The sequence below is a fragment of the Adelges cooleyi genome, unplaced genomic scaffold, assembly GCF_023614345.1.
Source record: "Adelges cooleyi isolate 19-005CV unplaced genomic scaffold, UGA_ACOO_1.1 ACOO_flye_CR_arks_rails_tigmint_CR_PRNA_1, whole genome shotgun sequence".
NCBI lineage: Eukaryota > Metazoa > Arthropoda > Insecta > Hemiptera > Adelgidae > Adelges > Adelges cooleyi.
The window spans coordinates 3535848-3556683 of NW_026095751.1; the positions used below are offsets into that span (position 1 = coordinate 3535848).

Consider the following 20836-nt stretch of genomic DNA (forward strand, 5'->3'; position numbering starts at 1 on the left):
CAAAAGCGATTAATAAAAAAAAACACTTATGTAAACTGTTATGTATACACAATACAGTAAAATATTTTATAGATTTTATTCTGTTGTTTGGGAAAAATAAGTTTTTTGTTTGAACCTTTATTATATTGACATATAAGATAATAAGGAAATCTGAATGTACAGCATAATAATTTGGGGCTGTAATTTGGATTAGAATAGATTATTTTTAAAGATTCGAATAGCTGTATAATAATATACATTTCAAATTAGTTTGTAATTCCTACTTTTATCGATGTGGGAGAATGTTAAGTTAGTACTTAAAAATATTTTCTGTCTGATTCTACCCAGCCCGGACCGATCTAGCTCAATAATGTAAAAGAAATTGCCTGGATAAACTTGGTATGAGTAGAATCGCGTTAAAACAATTTTTTTAAACATCAAACCGAGTTGAGTTATATTTGATTATGTCAAGCTAACTTGAATCAGTCTATTTTTGCATTTTTATATCCATCTGAAAAGAGTGAAAATAATACTTGTATAACATAATATAAACAACTTAATGTTTGAAAATTAAAATTAAATAAATTATTAACAAAGTTTTTTTTGTGAAAAAATAATATACATTTATGTTCAACCAACCTAACTCTAACCTCAAAAATTTTGAATTTATATTTTAACGGAACTTCATTCTTGCCATATAGGCAGTGGCGTAAGAATACGGTATTTTATTTTTCGGTTGTATAATACGGTATTTTTACTAAAAACGAATTATGTTAATATCCATAACTTGTGAGTGGTGACTGGTGACTATTGTAATTAATACTATAATTTATAGTAAATTTTCAAATTTAAACTTAAAAACAAACACATTATATATCATTTAGCAGTAGTTATATACTGTATAGTGTATACATAAGAAAGACTACAGCATGATGAATAATTAGTTATTGTATTTTTACACTATTTGTAAGTTATATTCCCAATCCCCATAAATGTGTGAATAAGTGAGTAAATGAATAAGTGTTTTATGAAAATGTAAATTGGTTTTAATAATAACATTTTAAAACCAAGCTGTTACCTCATTAACCAGCTATGTTTACTTATTATACGCGCGCTTTTGATATCAGTTCAGCCAAAAACAATTTTTTAAAAAATGTTCTACTTCATTAATTCATCTAACAAAATGTTTGCTGATGTATAGAAATTCACCAATTTGGCAGCACGCGAACCTCCCGCTAAATTCATGTTAGGTCATTCGACACGAACACTATTTGATTTATTAATATCAAACACCAACGAAGTAGTTATTAATAATCAAGTAACCCAAATAAAAAACTAGGGTGAAAGAGACTTAAATTTAGAAAAGGGGGATGGTGTGTTAGTTAAAGATTACAGAAAAACAGGTGAAAATTGGCTGAAGGGTACAATTACTGATAATATAAGTCATAGTACTAATAATGTAATTTTAAATGATGGTTCTGAATGGATAAGGCACAATGATCAGATATGGCCACATGGTCAAAAAGAAAATGGGTTATCTCCTGCTTCTAATTATTCAGACACGCCTAGTGTTGACCAAACAAACTCTTATTCCACTGTACCAATAAATACCACAACACAAAAATCTCCTAGACCCGTTAGGATTAAAAAACCTAATCGGCGCTTTTCTCCTTGTGATTATAAATAAGTATGTTACTGTATTATTTTTGCATATTATAAAAACATATTTACTACACATAATTATTATTTTTTGCATGAAATATTGTTACTGTAATTTGATATTGTTTTTGTAATAATTTGTATTATGTATCTATATAATATATAAAATGTAATTAGTGTTAAGTATATTATTTTTGATATTATTTTAAATATAAAAAACAAAAAGAAAGAGATGTTACGTATCAGCAATTAATATAAATATATGGTGGGATTGTTCACCATACGCGAGTGCTACACCGGCACAACCATCATTCCTGTTATTTGAGTTTCGTAATAAACATCTGCGAATATTATTATTAATATAGATATAAGATTATTAAGAATATTAATATAGATTATTATTATATAGATATTATTATTAATATAATATATTATTATTAATACATTAATATAGTTGTGTTTTACTTTATACATAAGGTATAACATTATTAAATATTACATTTGTAATTATTACATCTATAATATTAAGTCGAAATCAGAACAAACACAGAACAAGTATTCGCTATAACGTATGTAATGTAGAGTTCTTCCTTGCATGCTTGTTAGTTAAAACATATTAACAAAAAAAAAATGGTATCAAAAGTCAACATGATATCTAAAAAAATTTAATACAAACAGTAAAAAAAAAATACCACCAATCGCACCTATGACTCATAGGCTATGAGGTAGATGTTATAGAAATTTGAGTCAGAGGCTCAACGAAAAATAATTTTAAATTCAAGGACAATGTAATTTAATTTCATAAATACATTATTGCTACTGACCCCATAAATGTTTTATTAGCATTATTCCTCTTTTTTTTTAAGTATACCTACTGTTTTTAAAGTTTGGATAATTATAGACTAATACGTTTTGTAGAGAAATCGTTATGATTTTTTTGTGTTACTTTTTTACACTAAAATGCATAAACGTCCGTTAAAACATAAAAGTATACGATTCATAAAGGTGTTTGTTATTTATTTACATTGCAATAGACATTGTAGAAAACAACATATTTTTAATCAAAAATTAATTATATAATACTATACAAATTGTGGGAAAACATTGCATTTAGTTTTCAAAAAAGTATCATTAACTTTAAGACATTATGTTATCATACGCTATAATAGTGAAAGAAAAATCCATATCAACCGAACTTATTAAATAAATTTAGGCGTTCATATAAAAAAATATTAAACAAGTTAGAAAATATTTTTTAAAGCTAGAAATAAAATAAAAATTATGTTTAATACAAAGTTGCTCCACTATAAAAAAACACAATTTTCAAATTAATAATTATTAATGATATTTAAACAATTCCCATCACTTGTTTAGTTGTATGCAATAATGGGCAAAATATAAATTATAATTTATTTTAAAATACAACTGGAAGTTGAGATATTTTATATTTCTTGTTTTGGTTATTTTGGACTATGTTACTGTGAATAGTGACTACAACACACAATATAATAACCGGTTCCCACTTATCTTACTGTTTGAGGAAATACATATTTCTTAAATGAGTAATAATTTTATTTGTAATGTTTTGTTTATTATTTCAAAATGTCCAAGAAAAAGTGGTAGTATTATGTTTGTTATTTATATTAAATATGAATAAAAAATTTAAACATATATTTTTAATTAGTGTGACATCTCAGAATTCTAAAATGTGAGAAAATCAATGGTATAAACATTTAGGTACACAAATGATAAAACAAAATAATTTCAATATTTTGTACTTCACTTTTTTTTCTAGTAAATTTTAAATTTCAAATATAACATTTTTTACATTCACCGTAGAACGTCTAGTGATACATTAATTAGAGCAGTTGTTTACTTGGTTTACGTATAATCTTTTAATGTAATAAGAATTTTTAATTTTTACAAGAAAATTTGTACAGCTTTACTGTAGTGTTTTTTAATGAAGGTAAATTGTTATCTGCGTCGATCAGGCAGTGTAAACCTAATAAAAATACGAGCTATTTTTTGTAAAAAAATTGATTTTGATGCTTTTGTTCGAATGCATTGTATAACGTTATTGTTATAATAACTGTGGCGAGTACCAATTTTTCAAAATTTACAGATAGTTAATGTACTGTGTTTTTCTAAATCAAAAATGTTTTATAATTATAACTTATTACAAGGAGTTTTTGTAAAATCATTTATCGTGTGAATTGTAATCCAATATTGTATTATTGTTTTTTTATCAAAACCAAGCTGTTTTTCACAGCTACTGTTGTAATGTAAACAAATGGTAAGTTTTAATAGGTATCACAAACTTTGAATATTATACGAGTCTTCGTATTTTACAAAAACAACTCGTATAGTTTTATTACTTATTTTTTTTATTGAAAACTAGGTGTTTTTCTTAACATTTTTTTTTCGCAGTTGATTTTGTATTTAAATGTTTGACCTATTATATTTCTTGCACGGTAGAATCTCGATGTTTCAAAAGTTATATATATTATTTTTAAAGATTTGAATATTCAAATAGTTGTATAATAATATACATTTCGAATTAGTTTGTAATTCCTACTTTTATCGATATCCAATAATGTACAATTATAATTATTTTTATAATATAAATGGGAGCTGTGATATTTTAGCTTTGTATTTTCACGATTGATGAAAATCTGAAATTCAAACGCTAAAATTGTGTCTACAGATTTATGAAATTAAAAACATACGTGCCCATTTAAAAAACCAAATGCGTTACTTGTTTTACATATACGAGTTGAAGATAAAATTATTCTAAATATTGAAAAGTGTAGTAAAAAATTCTTAAAATAATCATATTTTTCGAGAAAATGAGTGTCTAATCCTTAATGAATCACCCTGTATACATTATTATACGTTTTGAATAAACCTTTTTACAAATACATTTTTTATAGTTTAACAATTTTTTTTTTTTGGAAATCAATGATGTTTTTGTGTTTTAATTAACACATTTTCTATTTTTGTGCTCATATTTTCTAATATCTTAATAAAATAATTTTATTTGTCTTCATTCTATAATTTATCGTGATTAAGAAAATAGCATTTTTACACAATTTTCGTACAATCAAACTAAATTTAGCATTAAGAAATAAAAAAACTAGTACAGTATGGTCGGGGCGCAGAGGGACGGAGAGTAGAAGAATCTAGTACATTTTAACAATGTAAATTCTTATTAAACAGACACGATAAAAACAAGTACAACATGGCGATACAAAGTTAGCCCATGAATTAGGTTATCTGTGTATTTTGTACTTGACTACTTTTGTAGTGTACTTTTTGACAACACTATTTGACAACCCTGCCTCCATTATTCTTTATGTTGTAAACTAAATTTACTAAAACTTAGTAAATCTAAATTCTAAACTAGAATGTAGTCAGATTTTTATTTGTTGGCAATGATATATAATATATATATTACATTATGATATTTATATAGTTCCTATATTATATCGGGTATTTTAAGGCTTATGTTGAACGACTTATTTTTTTTTTATTATCGACCATTTACACTGAGTTAACGAAGTGTTCTTGTTGGGATTACTAATATATTAAATGTGCAAACAAATATGAAGAATATCTATTTAATAACCTTGTATTCACCAAATTAAATACATTATTCTACATTTAATAAGTAAACCGAATATTCATACTGCAGCTGCAACTACAATTCGTAGAAAAAACAATATTTTTATAAAACATACTTTATCGTTACTTACGGCTGATATAATACAAAAGCCATTAAAACTAATATACCTAAGCTTTGGTCTATATTTCAAAAATAACTAATGCAATAAAAACAATTTTGTGTAAGACGCGTATACGTTTTAAACTATGCAAGCAAAATAAAATATGTTTTAATGATTCATAGTATTATATCCAAAAGGTATATCGCGTAAAAAATATTTTAAGCCAGATAAAACCTGAGCAAACTTATGATAACCTATTTAAATAATATTTTAACGATGCCAACCAACCCCTAAAAAAAGATTATGCGGATCGCCAATACTGAACCCTGCTACCATTATTCTTTTTGTTGTTTTAGTTTATACAAATTTATATTCTATTTTGTAGTTTAAAAATTTCACCGTATAACATAATAATCTATTACCATTGGTTTACCTGCATGTACCATTAATAATACATAATTGTAGAATAAATTGTAATAAAACTGGTCAATAGCCATTTTTTTTAGATAAATACACTTCTTGAGTTAATATTCCACTATCATATGGAATAAAATTACCCGTGGCGATAAAAGGCGATTAATTAGGACACTCAGATTTAACTCAATTATACCAAAAATCCTTCTCCTTAATAGGGTTGGAAGTTGTTCCTTTGTTACTTTTTTGAGAGTAGTTTAAAATGTGTATGAATTTAGATCTAGTGTGACTCCATAATATATAAAATGTAAACTGGTTTACTTATAATAAATATTAATATGTGAACTAACAAAAAAAAAACTGAAAAAATTAAAATAATAAATAGAAATTACCTAGTTTTATTTAAAAAAAAAAAATATTTATAAAATATATATAAATTAAAATACATATTATTTTTATGATAATTTGATGGTTGTTGATTTTAATCACACATTACAACGTAGAAAAAGACTACGGTCAAAGTGTAATTTTCCTTTTTTTGGGGGTTTTTAAAAAATAAAAATGTTTGACTGTAGTCAAAAGGTAAACCTGTAGGTTTACCTTAGGTTTAATTTTCAGAACTCAAGCTTAAAAAAACGTAATAAAGAAAAAGTTTCCAACACTTCTATGGGGAAGTGTTTAAAATATGTGTTTGGTTAGTGTAAGAGGTAAACTTTTTAAATTTTTTACCCAAGATAGAACCTTCCATGTACGATTTCTAATCTTTAGAAATGCGCCATGAAGAAACCGGTTCAGCGAATTAAAATATTCTAGATTTATCAACAGTCAATACTTTGGGTATTATTATTCTGCTTAAAATATCTATACTGTAAAAAGACATACGATTTACGTTAAAAGAGCTGTTGAATTTTACAAAAAAAATTTTCTATAGTTTTACCATTTTTTATGGGAGTTGATTTGTTTTTGGACCATATCTTGTTTTATTATTTTATTACGGGAAAAAAATCAACACTACAGTTTTTTTTTTATATTTTTAAAAATATTATAGTAAATACGAATTTTGTATGAAAACTTATAATAAAATATTTTTTCTTTAATATATATATTGTCTTTTAATTAGCACATTGTTTATTAATTGTACTTGAGAGTTTTTTTAATGTACTTTTTGACAACAATATAATAAGCAAAGATTAAAAAAGCCTGTACAGTGGGATTAGGGCATAGTTGGTACGGAGAGGTCACAGGTTTACATGAGTTATTACAACTGAACGTGATAAAATCACTTTCGAATAAACGCTTCGATGCGAATCAGTAATTAATATTTTTAATCCAGTACAGTCCAAACCGAGTACAGTATGAACCAGCAGAGTTAGAAAGTATTAAATTGAGGTGCAGTATTTACAATATAGCATCAAAGCGTTTATTTGATAGAGATTTTATCCGAGAGAACTAGTACAGTAGTGTAGTTTAGTTCTTAAAGACAAATATATATTAACGAAAAAGCAATTAAATGTAGGCCAAACAGCCAAAACAATACTAAACAAAATTGTCAACAAAGCAAAAATTACAATCAAGCTTGTTAATAAGTGTATTGCAATAAAGACCGCAATTCTAGAGAAAGCCAAATTACGGCTCTTGGTTCCTTGCTAGTATTCTGTACTTGCGTTCAGGCTATTAACCTATTTATTATAGCACTAAAGCTAGACAATACAATTGTCCCGAGGTATTATCCTATTTATAATCGGAGGCCTGACATTGGATGGAAAGCACCCGAGGCAGAATCAATCCGAAAGTGATGACTAGAGCTGTGCCACATTTTATGCACCACTTTGTAAAGCCACCTTAGTTGTCAGGTAAAAGGTGTTAAGTAACTTAATTTATAATGTGTGTTTATAACATTTTCGTATACGAAAGTGCCTATACGACAGTAGGATCGAGGAATAATAGAATCGAAGCATAGAAGGGACGGGGAGCTCAAAGTTCTACAGGAATTATAATTAATAATAGTGATAAAATCACTTTCAAATAAACGTTTTGATGCAAATTTGTAAGCACGTATCACATGAAATCACGGCGGCGGGCATACACCACTATAATGTTATTTGACAAAAAAAAACAAAAAAACATGCACCCCCGGTAAATGAGTATAATTTTAGTTTGAGCCTATTAACTTGTGAGGGAATACCAATTAAATATTCCTTATAAATTTCAACTCGATCCGACTCTTTTCTCGAAGTTAAAGCCGGTAAAAGTTCTAACTTTAAATCTAGTATGTTTTTTTTTACCTAAATGACCTGTATATTAAGCCAATATAAATTATGACTGAAAGTAATAAAATAATTTATAATGGCGAGGAATGGCTTTTTATTATGCAGTAGTTTAAACTATTTGATAATTTTCATATTAGTGTGGCACTCAAAAATATAATAACAGAAAAACTTTATAATTTATGTATTATTTATTAAAATAAACCTGAGAGTATAAAAAATATTTATCCTAACTCAAGAACTATGCTATCCTTTACAAACGCATGGTTATCGTTGTCTACAGCATGTATGGAAGCTCCAACGTATTTGTATGACTTCATGTCTGTCTCTCCATGACATATGACACAAGTATTGTCCGTTAAAACATCAGCTGTTTTTGTGTATGATGTTGGAAATTTTGTACTCATGAATAATCCTATGATTCGACATGTGGAGCTAAAATTAACATCGTGGCTCCCTGGGTCTAAAAAAAAGTTTTAAAAGTTAGCCGAATTAAGCTTGCTACACTGAAAAAAATACATAGTTGGACAAACTAAAATTAAGGTTAATCTTATATCCTCACCCAAGAGAAAAAGTGTATTGAGTCACAAAATGTACATTTTACAGGAGAGAGAAAAGTAAATTGATTTATTAATAAATGAATAATTACTAACTTCTTCTTCCTAAACTTATCAACCTCACACACTTCATCATCACCCATCTGTATTATCTGTCTTGCCCTATAACTTTCTCGGAAATTAAACACGATTAACACTGTTTTACTTCTGCTAATCTTCATTCCTTTCTTTTCAAGCGCTTCTCTCCACTATTTAATTCTTTCGGACTTTCCCCCACTAACACTACGTCATCTGCATACACCATACACATCAACCCGGTGGCGGGCATACCACAAAAGGGAAGGCACCCTTTAAACTAACCATGGCTCAAAACGAAAACGGAAATAATACCCCTGACTCAGGCCCCCATGGATTGGTGCGCTGTCGGGTGAACCTTCATCTTCGTCTTGAAAGATGCTACCAGTGCCACGGGTACGGTCACTACACGCGAAAGTGTAAAAGCCTAATAGGACTGGCCTTTGTTTATCATGCGGTGGAGCGGATTACCGTACCATCAAATGCACGGCTCTGCCTCATTGTGTGGTATGCAAGGACCGGACCTTGGCTTTTGACCATTACCCCAGTAGTGGCCACTGTGCGGCGCCCCGTGAAGCAAAGAAGAAGATCGAGGAAAAGAAGAAGAAATAATATTAAGATAAATTGTAATATTGTAATGATGTACATTTTTTGTTATAAATTTATTATAGGTCGAAGGCTAAAATATTAGGGTGGTTAGAGGCCCCCAAAATGTTGTAATTATGATTTGTTAATGTCAAATATTGTACTTTTTGTTCATGTAATGTTTTTGGTACAATAAACGATAAGGGTTAAGGGTGAAGTGATCTAGGTCAGTGCCACACTAGTCTCCGGTTTCACATGTAAAAAAAAAATGGCACCCCCCCCCCTGTATATCATTTGAAATCTCATCTATTACTAAAGAGAACAAGTAAGGACTCAACGCTAAACCTTGACGCACACCTACTTTTACACTAAAACCTTCCATTTCTCTACACAAACTCTACACTCTTGTATTTGCCCCATCATACATTTGCTCTATTACTTTCACTTACACCCTTAGCACTCCTTTTTTTTTTAATGTCCACCTCTAAACCTCTAATTAACTAATAACTAACTAACTAGTTAAAATATATGAATTTAGATGGACCCATCCAGAACCCAAAAAGCATATAAGGTAGATAAATACTATATATCATTTATATATTATAAAGGTAGTTAATAGAGCGTGCAATTTAAATCTATATGAACCAAAAAACCGGAAACTTGAAATTTTTTTTTAACACACTTTTGCTCTGAGGTACGGATATAACTTTATAAAAAACTGTAATGGTGGAATAAAAATTAAAAAACTTGTTAAACTATGTTTGTAGATTCTTTAACTAGAAAATTAGTTGTACGATTTATTTATATAGTTATTTCAACTATAAATGTATTGTGTTAACTGTAATGTTTGTTGGTCCGAATATAAATTTTTTCCGTGTAATCACTAGTTTTTTTATTAGTTTATTATTTACGTATTATAATATCGATTATTAACAATCTTAAAACTGGTTTTAACATTATCCTTCGATCCATTCCAAGAGCATTCACACTAAATAGATCATGAGCTGAAAAATGCAATAAATGTGTTAAACAAAGTATAAGTCATTTTGTAATGAGTTTTTCATAAGGCAATTTTATAACCTCAGTAAACACCGTGAAATTTTGCAAAATACATTATTCAAGAAACACACATTAAATAAACTCAAAAAACTTCAAATATGTTTTAATTGGAACTGTACGTTTACGTGGTGTCTTTTTAAAAAAAATGGTTATTCGCAAAGTCTATTATTTTTAAACCAAATAATATTTTTTTTGACTAGTTTGTTATTTAAATAAAACAACTGTTTAATGACAAATTCTGTATAGTAATCAGGCTAGTAACAGTGATCAAAGTGAAGACAATTTTTACATCTATATTTATCTATAAAATAAATTAACTATTATTATTATAGGTGATATTAGTTTTTATAATTATACTTGTATCTTGTGTTAGTTATATTAAACGAATATATTTTTGGACAAAAATGTGTTATGATTTACATTAAAAATTATTTCATTATGAAAAAAATAATAAATATTTTTTATATAGCAACTTTAGTTGTATTCATTTGGTGTAATTCGTTTTATTGTTGAGCTTTTATGTAAAAAAAAATTGATTAACAAATCATTTTTAAACGTTCAGTTCAGTATTACAGCTTTTGAAGACCTATGACGTCATACGTTTTAACTTCAAAAACCGTTACACTGAACTGAACGTATAAAAACAATTTGTTCACTAAATTTTTCAAATCAACGTTTAAGATTCAGTTTGAGGTAGTGGTTTTTAAAGTTAAAACATGTTACGGTAGAAGTTTAAAAGTTCAATGAAGTATAATTTTGTTGCGTTTAGTTCGAGGTAACGGGTTTTGAACGTTAATATATATTGCGTTTAAATGAACGTTTAGTGGTTGAAAAAATATTTGTATAATGTTATGTTTAGTTTATTATCAGCCAGTAAATTGAACGTTCTTATTACGATACGGAAACCTGGATTGACTTAAAATAAATTTCGAATGACCATCTATATTTTAAGCGCTATTTACCAATTTCGAATAAAGCGTAATTACCAATTTGATGAACCCGATCGGCATTATAACCTGTAACAAAAACATCAAAATATGCAATAAATAATTGTACGATTATTGAAAATAAGTATTTTAGATCTACGTATACGTAACTATAAAACTAAATCTAAATAGGCCAATTAAGTAACACGGATTTCATATTTAGGCTAGGAGTCATTCGAAAATTTACGTAGAAAATTCATGTTATGATTTCGGGTCATCAACATAAAGATAAAGATTTAGTGATTAAGTAATAATAATGAGTACCAAGGTAATATAAAACACATTGTCGCCACCACCATATAGTGTGCTTAGACTTCAACTACTAAACACGTGCCATACCGATGATTATCAAAAACGCATTCGTCGCTGCCGGCCACAGTACCAGCAGCCCCCTATACGTTAAGTTTGCTATAAAGTGCTCAGCGCCAAGAGCGGACGATATTTGTATGAAGCATATAGCCTCAAAACCTTTTCGAATTTAAATGTCTTAGTATTACGTTAAACATTTTTAGAAAAATACAATATCACAAAGCTAAACTTGCACAGACACACTGCACTAAAATATGAATTTATACGGAAAAGGATAAGGCACCTAAATGAAAACATTTAGAAACTGTGGTAGTTTTGCGGAACCGTGGAATAATATTATTTAGCACTAATGCTCAAATTAAAACTCATACTGTTGGTTAGTCAATAAATTTAAAAAAATGTTATCCACAAATTAAAATAAGTATATCGCAAAAGAATTAAAAATATTTTTAATAATTATTTTTAAGTAAAATTGTATGTGAAACACGGTTTTTTTTAATTACCCCAAGCTTAACTTTTTAGACTAATCTCCTTTCATAAATAATCGATTCAATTTAGAAAACTTCTAAATTGTAAAATGAATAATATCTAGTAGCCACATTTGAGTAAACGAAATTAACGGAATGATATCTAACGATCACACTAAGTGAAAAATGTTTAGTTTATGACTATGATTTCAAATCTAATGCATTTAAGTACAATTAAAATTAAATTAATAGTTTTGTAAAGTGTTTGTAAAAATATGTTGAATTTTATAATTACCTGAGCCTATGAGTAGTTGTACTTGCAATTCACGCTCAAATCTATGCTCTAAAATTAAAAAAACAAAATGCATTTTTACATATGTCTATTGTTATGGCAAAATTAATATGTATATGATTTTTCTCTTAATTTAAAAACTTATGTAAAAGCCGTGTATATTGTATTATTAATATGAAATAGGAATTACGCGTAATTGGGTTATTATCATAATCTTGTTCTGAAATTAAAACGAAAACATTTTATACTTGTGAATAACCAACAACTACATGGAAATATTTTCTATTATTACCAGGTAGTGCAAATATAAAAGTCAATTGCTCTGAAATTATGATTACAAACAATTATTTTTAAACGATATAAGACCTAATTTCATGTTCATTATAAATTAAAAGGAGGAAGTTAAGGTTAAAAATACACGTTTAAACATAATAAGGAAGTTACATTTATAAATAGATATTAAACGATTTAAATTTAACGTTTAAATCTCTCATAAAAACGCATTGAAAAATTGGTTTTGCGATTATTGTATCATTTCCAAAACATTTCTTCTATTAGCATAAATATTCGGTTTTGTTGTAGAATAATAGTTACCCATTGAGTAATTATTGTGACAAGCAAAATATTTGATTTTGTCCCAAATGGTCTCTGAAATAAAAAAATAATTGATTGAGTTAAAAAAAAATCAAATGAAATTTGAATGCGAAATAATATATACAAAACATTTTTGAATAGAAGTACATATTGAGTTAATCGTAGCCCATTGAACTAGTGATAAAACCTGTTGGAACTTTATTACACAATTATTCTATAAAATCTATTTTAGATCATTAATAACTTAATTATGCTATTCGTGTGGGAGACACTTTTGAGAAATATTCTCAATACAATTTGCATTATTTGAGCTTATTATCCTCATCAAACCTCTACTTCATCACTATTGATAATTCCTGGAGTTATCCGGTAAAAACAATTTTTTAAAAATACAATACACACAAAGGCCAATAATTTGAAACATTTATTTATAGAGATAGGCAAGTACAACAAAACCATTCAATTTATAGTATCAATAATTTTAAGTATGTCTTACCTTCATCAATATGTACTTGAATGAGTATGTCTGTAATAAATTATGTATAAAAGATGTCTTTAAATTTCAAAAAATATTTTGTAAACAAAATATGTACTGACTTGTAGCTTTAAGCTTCTTTCTATCGTCTGAAGTATCTGTAAAAAAGTTGAATATTTATTTTTTTTTAGATCTAAACCAGTAGCTACTTGGTTTAGGTCTAAAAAAAGGTACTTGTAAAAACGAAAAACATACCATCAGTTGCCAAAACATATAAAGATGTACAGAAAATTAACACATAAACAACTTTCATTGTTGTCTGCAAAAAATAATTCAAATTAAAACAGGTTGTACAGAGTGATCCAAATAACGTAATACGCTAATTTTTTTGGAAAATATGAACATTATAAAAATTATTTTTTTCCTATTCTTTTTCGTATAAGTTTTACTATATTTTTCAACAACGTAGACATTTTTAACTTTATCCATTCTACATTAAAATATCATGTACTTCACTTTTTCAAATGAGAACACTTATATTGAATTCTATATATGTGTACTAAAAAATTAAATTTTATTATTGTCATTTGAATTTTTAAGTTTCATTAAATAGGTTCGTTACTTATTACATTGTAAAGATTTTATAACGATCAATATTCATTCGAGATTTGAAAACTAATAGCAAAATTGTTTGCTATTAAATATATTTATTGACTCTGTCAGCCGACAATAACACCGATTATCAGAAAAATAACAGCGGATTTATGTGATAAGAGAGATAAGAGATAAGGGAAGGAGATAGGGGATAGAGATAGGGGGTGAGAGATAGGGGATAGAGATAGGGTGTGAGAGATGGGGAGTAAGAGATAGGGGGTAAGAGATGAGGGTTGGGGTCGGGGTTGGGAATGGGGGTTGGGGCATATATCTTGTATTCACAACGTTTAAAATAGTAATGAATAATAAATTCAATAATTTAAGGGGCTAAATTCTCTATGAATTGTTTTGGGCCAGATATTATGAAAACATTAAAATATTAGCCAGAAACTTGTTTACTGGACACCTCATATACCGGGTGATTGGTTAACTATGGACCACTCAATATCTTAGAAGATATTAGACTTTTTTAATTATTTTTTTTTTTGTACTATTATAGTTATTAGGTGGGACAAATTTAATATATTTTTCAAAATTTTAACACCATCCCTTATGCGTTAAAACCATATCAACTTTAGATTTTTAAATGGTAACCCCCAATTTTTTTTGATGATCGTGTTTTTTTTTTTAAATTTAATTTTAGGCGTAAAAACTAGCTAAATCGATTGAGTAGTTAACGAGCTACACAGTTTTAAAATTAAAAGGGAGTGTAAAAAATAAATTAAATATCTTGGAGACGCTAACATATTAATGTGACTGCTCTCTGTTATTATTTATTGACAATTAACTTTGACAATAGCTATTGTAGCGTTTAAAAGTCATAACCGTACCAAACACTATTTACTTTAGGTAAATAATTCACCAATAGTAAATAATAATGATAACCGCTATATCGACTGACAAATATACCACCACTACACACTTTTACATTTATTTTGTAAAATAGTAGGTATGTTTTATTTGTTATCAATATCTTGTGTATATTTTTCCAGCATTTAGCAATTGTTTGTTTTGTTAATTTGACACATTTTGTTTATTTATGCGATTTGTACGTCTTAATTTCATAGTATATTATAATAATATAGTATCATAACTTACTAGAGTCTAGATCTATGAACTTGTCAACATTTATTGTGTTTTAAATAATAACATTGATATTAAATATCCATAATCAATGTGAATACCAAGATGGAGTTTTGCTCAAGTGACAAGTCTATAAAACCTAAAACCTTACTTATAAAATGTATGCACATCAAATATCAAAATTAAAGGTACTTATAATAATAATATGTTATTTAAAATAAATATTATTATAATTTGAATTATGCTTGATGATATTTTAATTAAAACTTTTATTTTTTCAGTATTATGTCTTTGTTCTGAGAAACTTATAAATGTGTAGTTTTGTGTTTTAAAATATTGGTATCTGAATTCAAAGAAAAAATATTACATTTTTTATGAAAAAATTGAATCTTCAATCATCGTTTACTGAATCAATAATAGGTAAGATAATGTATTTATTGATATAAGTGTATTGTATAAGTACATTTTTTTATTAGAAAAATATAATTAATCTTTTTTTATTATTCATGAACATATAAAATGTTTTTACATAATACATTTTTTGGATTACTTATGTTTATCATACTTAATATGTTTAATTATAATGCGTTACTTAAAAATTAACGTTTAACTTAAAAATTATCATACTTGTATAATTATAAAAAATATATGTGTATACTGATATTTGTTGCTTATATGAATTCATCACTAAAAATTTATTATTATTATTATTTTTTTTTTTAGTTACTGTGGCACACTATTGCAGATAACGGTTTTCCATTAAGTCAGTAAGAAGAATAAGATGGATTCACAAGTTCAAATCAAATATTAGACAACTATATATATTTATTTATTCAGCTAAAAATGTAATTCAATAAAATAATTTAAAAGTACTTTATCATTTTAAAAGTGACATAAAGTTTTTAAACTCTAAGTATTTAAACACACATATACTTAACATATCTATAATTATTATACATTATTTATTAATTATTAATGATGAATTCTTTATTTAATATTAATTTAATCTAAAATGCTGCTGAGAATGTTAATTTTTCTAAAATATGTTATTGTCTTAATCCAAATCTTGAAATTATTTTCATGATGGCATAGTTTTGGCATTAGCTATTACAGAATTTATTGACAATTTTCTAGTGGTTTACGATTAAGTTTTTATAAGTAATAAAGTAAATAAAATTATAAAACACAAAATAGAAAAAAAAAATGTTAACTATTGGATTAAGTGTAAAAAAGTAAATTGAATGAATATACTTATAAATATTTTTTAACTTAAATATGTAAATGGAGATGGATTTCTTCTAGTGGGAAATCATCAAACAAACCTTACCGCCCTAGGTAACTTCCTATAACTACATCACTATATACAGCAATATGTTGTACCTCTATTATTTACAAATTAATTATAGATATGTTAATTTTATTTAGTCTTAGTTTTTTAATATGATTTAGCAAATAAAAATGTTTATTCGTATCTTATAAGCGTATTATTTATCTTGTTACTTGTTTTTTTTATTTTACTATTATCATAATAAACATAACATAATATAGTATTTAAATGTTTGTTAGTAATATTATTATTGAATTTTAAGCTTATGACTGTTAAAAAAGCCGTACAAAAACAAAAAAAATTGTACTTTATCATTCACTCTAAATTTTTGCCTATACCTCGTACAACGAGAAAAACAACCATTTATTAAATAAGAAATATACTTTTACTGTTCATATGAACACATTAAAATAAGTAAGAATAGTCAATACTATGAAATATATACAGTATAGGCTTAAGGTGGTAATATAATAAAGAGTTAATAAATAAATACAGCTTTTAATAATTAAAAATACTGAACTAGAAATAGTTAAAATTGACGCGTTACAACTTTAAATTATAAAAATGAAAATTTATTTTAGTGCACAAGTATTGGATGAACGTATTTCTTATGGAATCTTTTGTTATCTAAACATTTTAATAAACACAATAGATGCCTTATAAAGATGTCGTTTGACATCTTATGTACCTATCATAAACCAGTTCGAACAAAAATGCTAAAATAGTTTCTGTACATATTAAGTTTAGTTTTTGTTTATTTCTGTATATATTCTGTACATATTATCTATTAACTGTATGTAATACAATATTATACTAAAAAAACAAAAAATTCAATGTTATTTATTAGTTTTTTTTAAAATATTTTCACTAATAGAATTAATAATTTGACTTGTTAAGACACCAGTACAAGTAATACATATTAAGACCAAGACGCTAAATATTTAAAGTAAAAACCAAGACGCTAAATAACCATAATAATTGAAAAATTAGAATAATGAACTTTTTGATTAGTTTTCAAGTAGTCGTATTTTTATAATAATTTGTTCTGTGTTGATATTAATCTACGCTAGTAACGAATTGTTTTGGTAGAACCACGGTGTACACTTTATATAACACCGTGATAAGACCACGGTAACCTATAGTTGAAATTGAAAAAAAAACTATTTACTAGGGCTTATAATATTGTTTGTTAACAGCAGCTAATGCCTAATATTCAATACGTACAGGTACACCGCACCGCTAGGAACACTACAGAAAAAACAGATAAGAAGACATTACCCATATAATATTATTATAGATTTATTATTAGTTCGTTTTCATTGTGACCGACGACCGTCAACTATTAACTTTAATCTACAACCGTATCGTTAATCAATCTTATTTTGTGAAACCTGAGATCCGGCGATAAACGATTTTTTTCTTTAGTTGTAAAACTTATAAAAGCATCTCATATAAGCTAATATTATAATATTGTAGTACTAAGCCATAACTTTAAAAGTACTTGTCTGATTTAGATAGTTTTTACGCCTAAAATTAAATTTAAAAAAAAATAAACACGATCATCAAAAAAAAATTGGGGGTTACCATTTAAAAATCTAAAGTTGATATGGTTTTAACGCATAAGGGATGGTGTTAAAATTTTGAAAAATTCATTAAATTTGTCCCACCTATTACTTAAATAGTATAAAAAAAAAAAAATTAAAAAAGTCTAATATCTTCTAAGATATTGAGTGGTCCATAGTTAACCAATCACCCGGTACATAAAAATGTATCCCGTGGTGCTGCGGACTCATACGCAAGCTGTTTAAATATAATATGTAATACCTATGTGAAAACCTTTAATAGAATCTTGCCAACCATTTATGTCCTCCTCTTACTCAAGTTTCCCAGTCCCAGTCCCAGATCCCGTTCCAACAGTTTGTTTTTGTAAATAACGACTACGTTAAAGTTTAGCATTAAAGCGTTTGTGAAGTTAATAGCGTTTATTTAATAGTGATTTTACCACTTTTATTAAAAATAATTCCTGTAGACCTGTGACCTCTCCGTCCCTACTGCTTTGTTCTTTTTATGCCTTGACCTCACTGCACTGGCGCACTACGAAAAAATCACTTTCAAATAAACGCTAAATGCTTTGGTACGTACTATGCTCTGCGTAGGTATAACCAGAGTTTTGCTCCATTCTTATAAAAGTTATCGAAATAATCATCTAGATAACAATTTATTTAAATAAAAGTTCTTCGTTTAAAAATGTATTCGAATCATTTTTAAAAATATCATTTAAATAGTCTGTAAGGGATTTTTAAAGTAATTATATTTCAAAATATTATTTCGTATACATGTATTACATTCTAAATTTAGATAATATATAAAACCAGTAAATATAAGAATACAATTTCATATATTACTTACCAAATAATTGCAATTATAACTATACTGGCTGCTTCAATGGTTTTTTTACGACTTATCGAATTGCTGATATTTTTCCAACCAAAACAATAAAATCTACATGTATTTTGCAGAATTATTTATGTGAATTCGTTAAAATAAGCAACATTTGTCATTTTTTGTTGACTAACATATTTACATTACTCTGAATCATAATACCAAATAGAGTAAATATTACATTTACTCAATATTATAGTAGTATGAGGAATAGAAAATGCGTGATCTCAGCAAAGCGCTATGTACACAATTTTAAACTTACAAATCAATTCGTGAAAACGATCACCGACAATGAACACAATATTAAAATTATCAGATTTGACCGTTTGTTAACACAAGGGAAAAATATAGAATTAAGTTAATATTGATATTTTAGTTTTTTTTTAAACAAGTTAGGAAAGTCATTATAATTTTAATGTGGTTAATTACATTGTATCCACTGAGATAGGTACATTTAATTAATTAGGCGTGTTTAATGTTTAAGTTAACATGTTTATTTTCCTAACTATTTCAGACAAAATCTGAATCTTTTGCTGCAAATTATAGCTAACCAAAATTGATATTTTGTTAGATGGCAAAAAATTTAGAATATTTGCAACAAAACGATAACCTAGTTGAGCGTTTAAACTCTAAAGGCGCTATTCCACTGCTACCGTGTTCGCGTATTTCATGATGACCGTGTGAAACGTTGCTTCCTGATTGGTAAATTCGTGTTATCAACCACTTGATACCACAGGTTACCATAAAGTTTAAATAATCCACCTCGGCCACGTGTGGTTACAGCGATTATCCATATTAATTAAAACCGACATATTATTTTGTATACTTTTTAATTTTTAAAATCAATTTGATAATATTTTTAAAAAATGATAGACAATACCAATATCAAACATATTATACCAAACCTAGATTACCAAATCTACGAAAAACGTCGTACGCGAACACGGCCAAATGTATTATTTATTTATTTTATTACTTAAGTACCTATTTACCTGTTTCTTTATATATATATTTATTTAGTTTAATTTTAATTTTATATTATTAGAATTATTGTTATTGGCATTTTAAAGTCGGACTCGACCAGAAGAAGAAGGCGGTTTGTACAAGGGCGGGCAACTGTCTAGGGGAAAAAATGGCCACCTGCACCTCTCTCTGGGACCAACTTGTATGGTAGCGTTTATGTCGGCAACCAGCTACAAGCCAAAAAATGCCAAACTGAACCGTCCAAGTCCCGATCGGTGGGAATAACGGAAGTTAAACGTCAAATAGAGACATACAGTGAATGTTTTCCTAAATCAAAAATATTTTACAATTATAACTACAAGGTGTTTTTGTAAAATCATTTATCGTGTAAGTTGTAATTCAATGTTGTATTTTTTTTTTTTTATCAAAACCAAGCTGTTTTTTACAGCTACTGTTGTAATGTAAACAAATGGTAAGTTCTTGTATAGGTAGTATTATTTCTTATTTTTTTTATCATAAACGAGTTGTTTTTGTATTTAAATGTTTGACCTAGTTTAATTCTTGCACGATAGAAACTCGATGTTTCAATAATTATATGCAGGGTGATCAACTTATCGTGAAACACTCAATATCTCACTGGTTTTTATTAATATTTTTATTTAATTTTTTTCATTGTTTTTGTACAACGTGATTCAAATTTTTCACAATTTTTGTTTGTTTTTATCCTTCTCCCAAATTAGTTTTTTTACAGAAACTTTTGATTTTTAAATAGCAACACTTGTATTTTTTGTTAAAATTAACAAGAACTATTGTATATTAAAACATTTACACCCCATACAATACTAGTTAATTCTTTTTCGGTGGTGTTGTAATGACCGATTCAATTGAGATGCTGTATTTACAAATAAACAATAATAATAAATTGAA

The 20836-nt window shown here is 27.0% G+C and overlaps 1 protein-coding gene across 2 annotated transcripts; it reads right to left on the minus strand.

Annotated features, from left to right (window-relative positions):
* Positions 1 to 8236: 8236 nt before the first annotated feature.
* Positions 8237 to 18981, minus strand: LOC126843116 (uncharacterized). Of its 2 annotated transcripts, XM_050580497.1 has the most exons (11): positions 18914 to 18981; positions 13696 to 13759; positions 13563 to 13598; positions 13462 to 13491; positions 12966 to 13019; positions 12664 to 12693; positions 12562 to 12591; positions 12375 to 12422; positions 11304 to 11333; positions 10170 to 10262; positions 8237 to 8504 (listed from the first exon to the last, which is right to left on the minus strand). In XM_050580497.1, the coding sequence occupies exons 2-11, from the start codon at positions 13751 to 13753 to the stop codon at positions 8266 to 8268; spliced, it is 648 nt and encodes a 215-aa protein (XP_050436454.1). In that variant the 5' UTR covers positions 13754 to 13759; positions 18914 to 18981; the 3' UTR covers positions 8237 to 8265. The 2 variants fall into 2 exon arrangements, with proteins under 2 accessions (XP_050436454.1, XP_050436526.1); XM_050580569.1 differs by lacking the exons at positions 12562 to 12591; positions 12664 to 12693.
* Positions 18982 to 20836: the final 1855 nt, after the last annotated feature.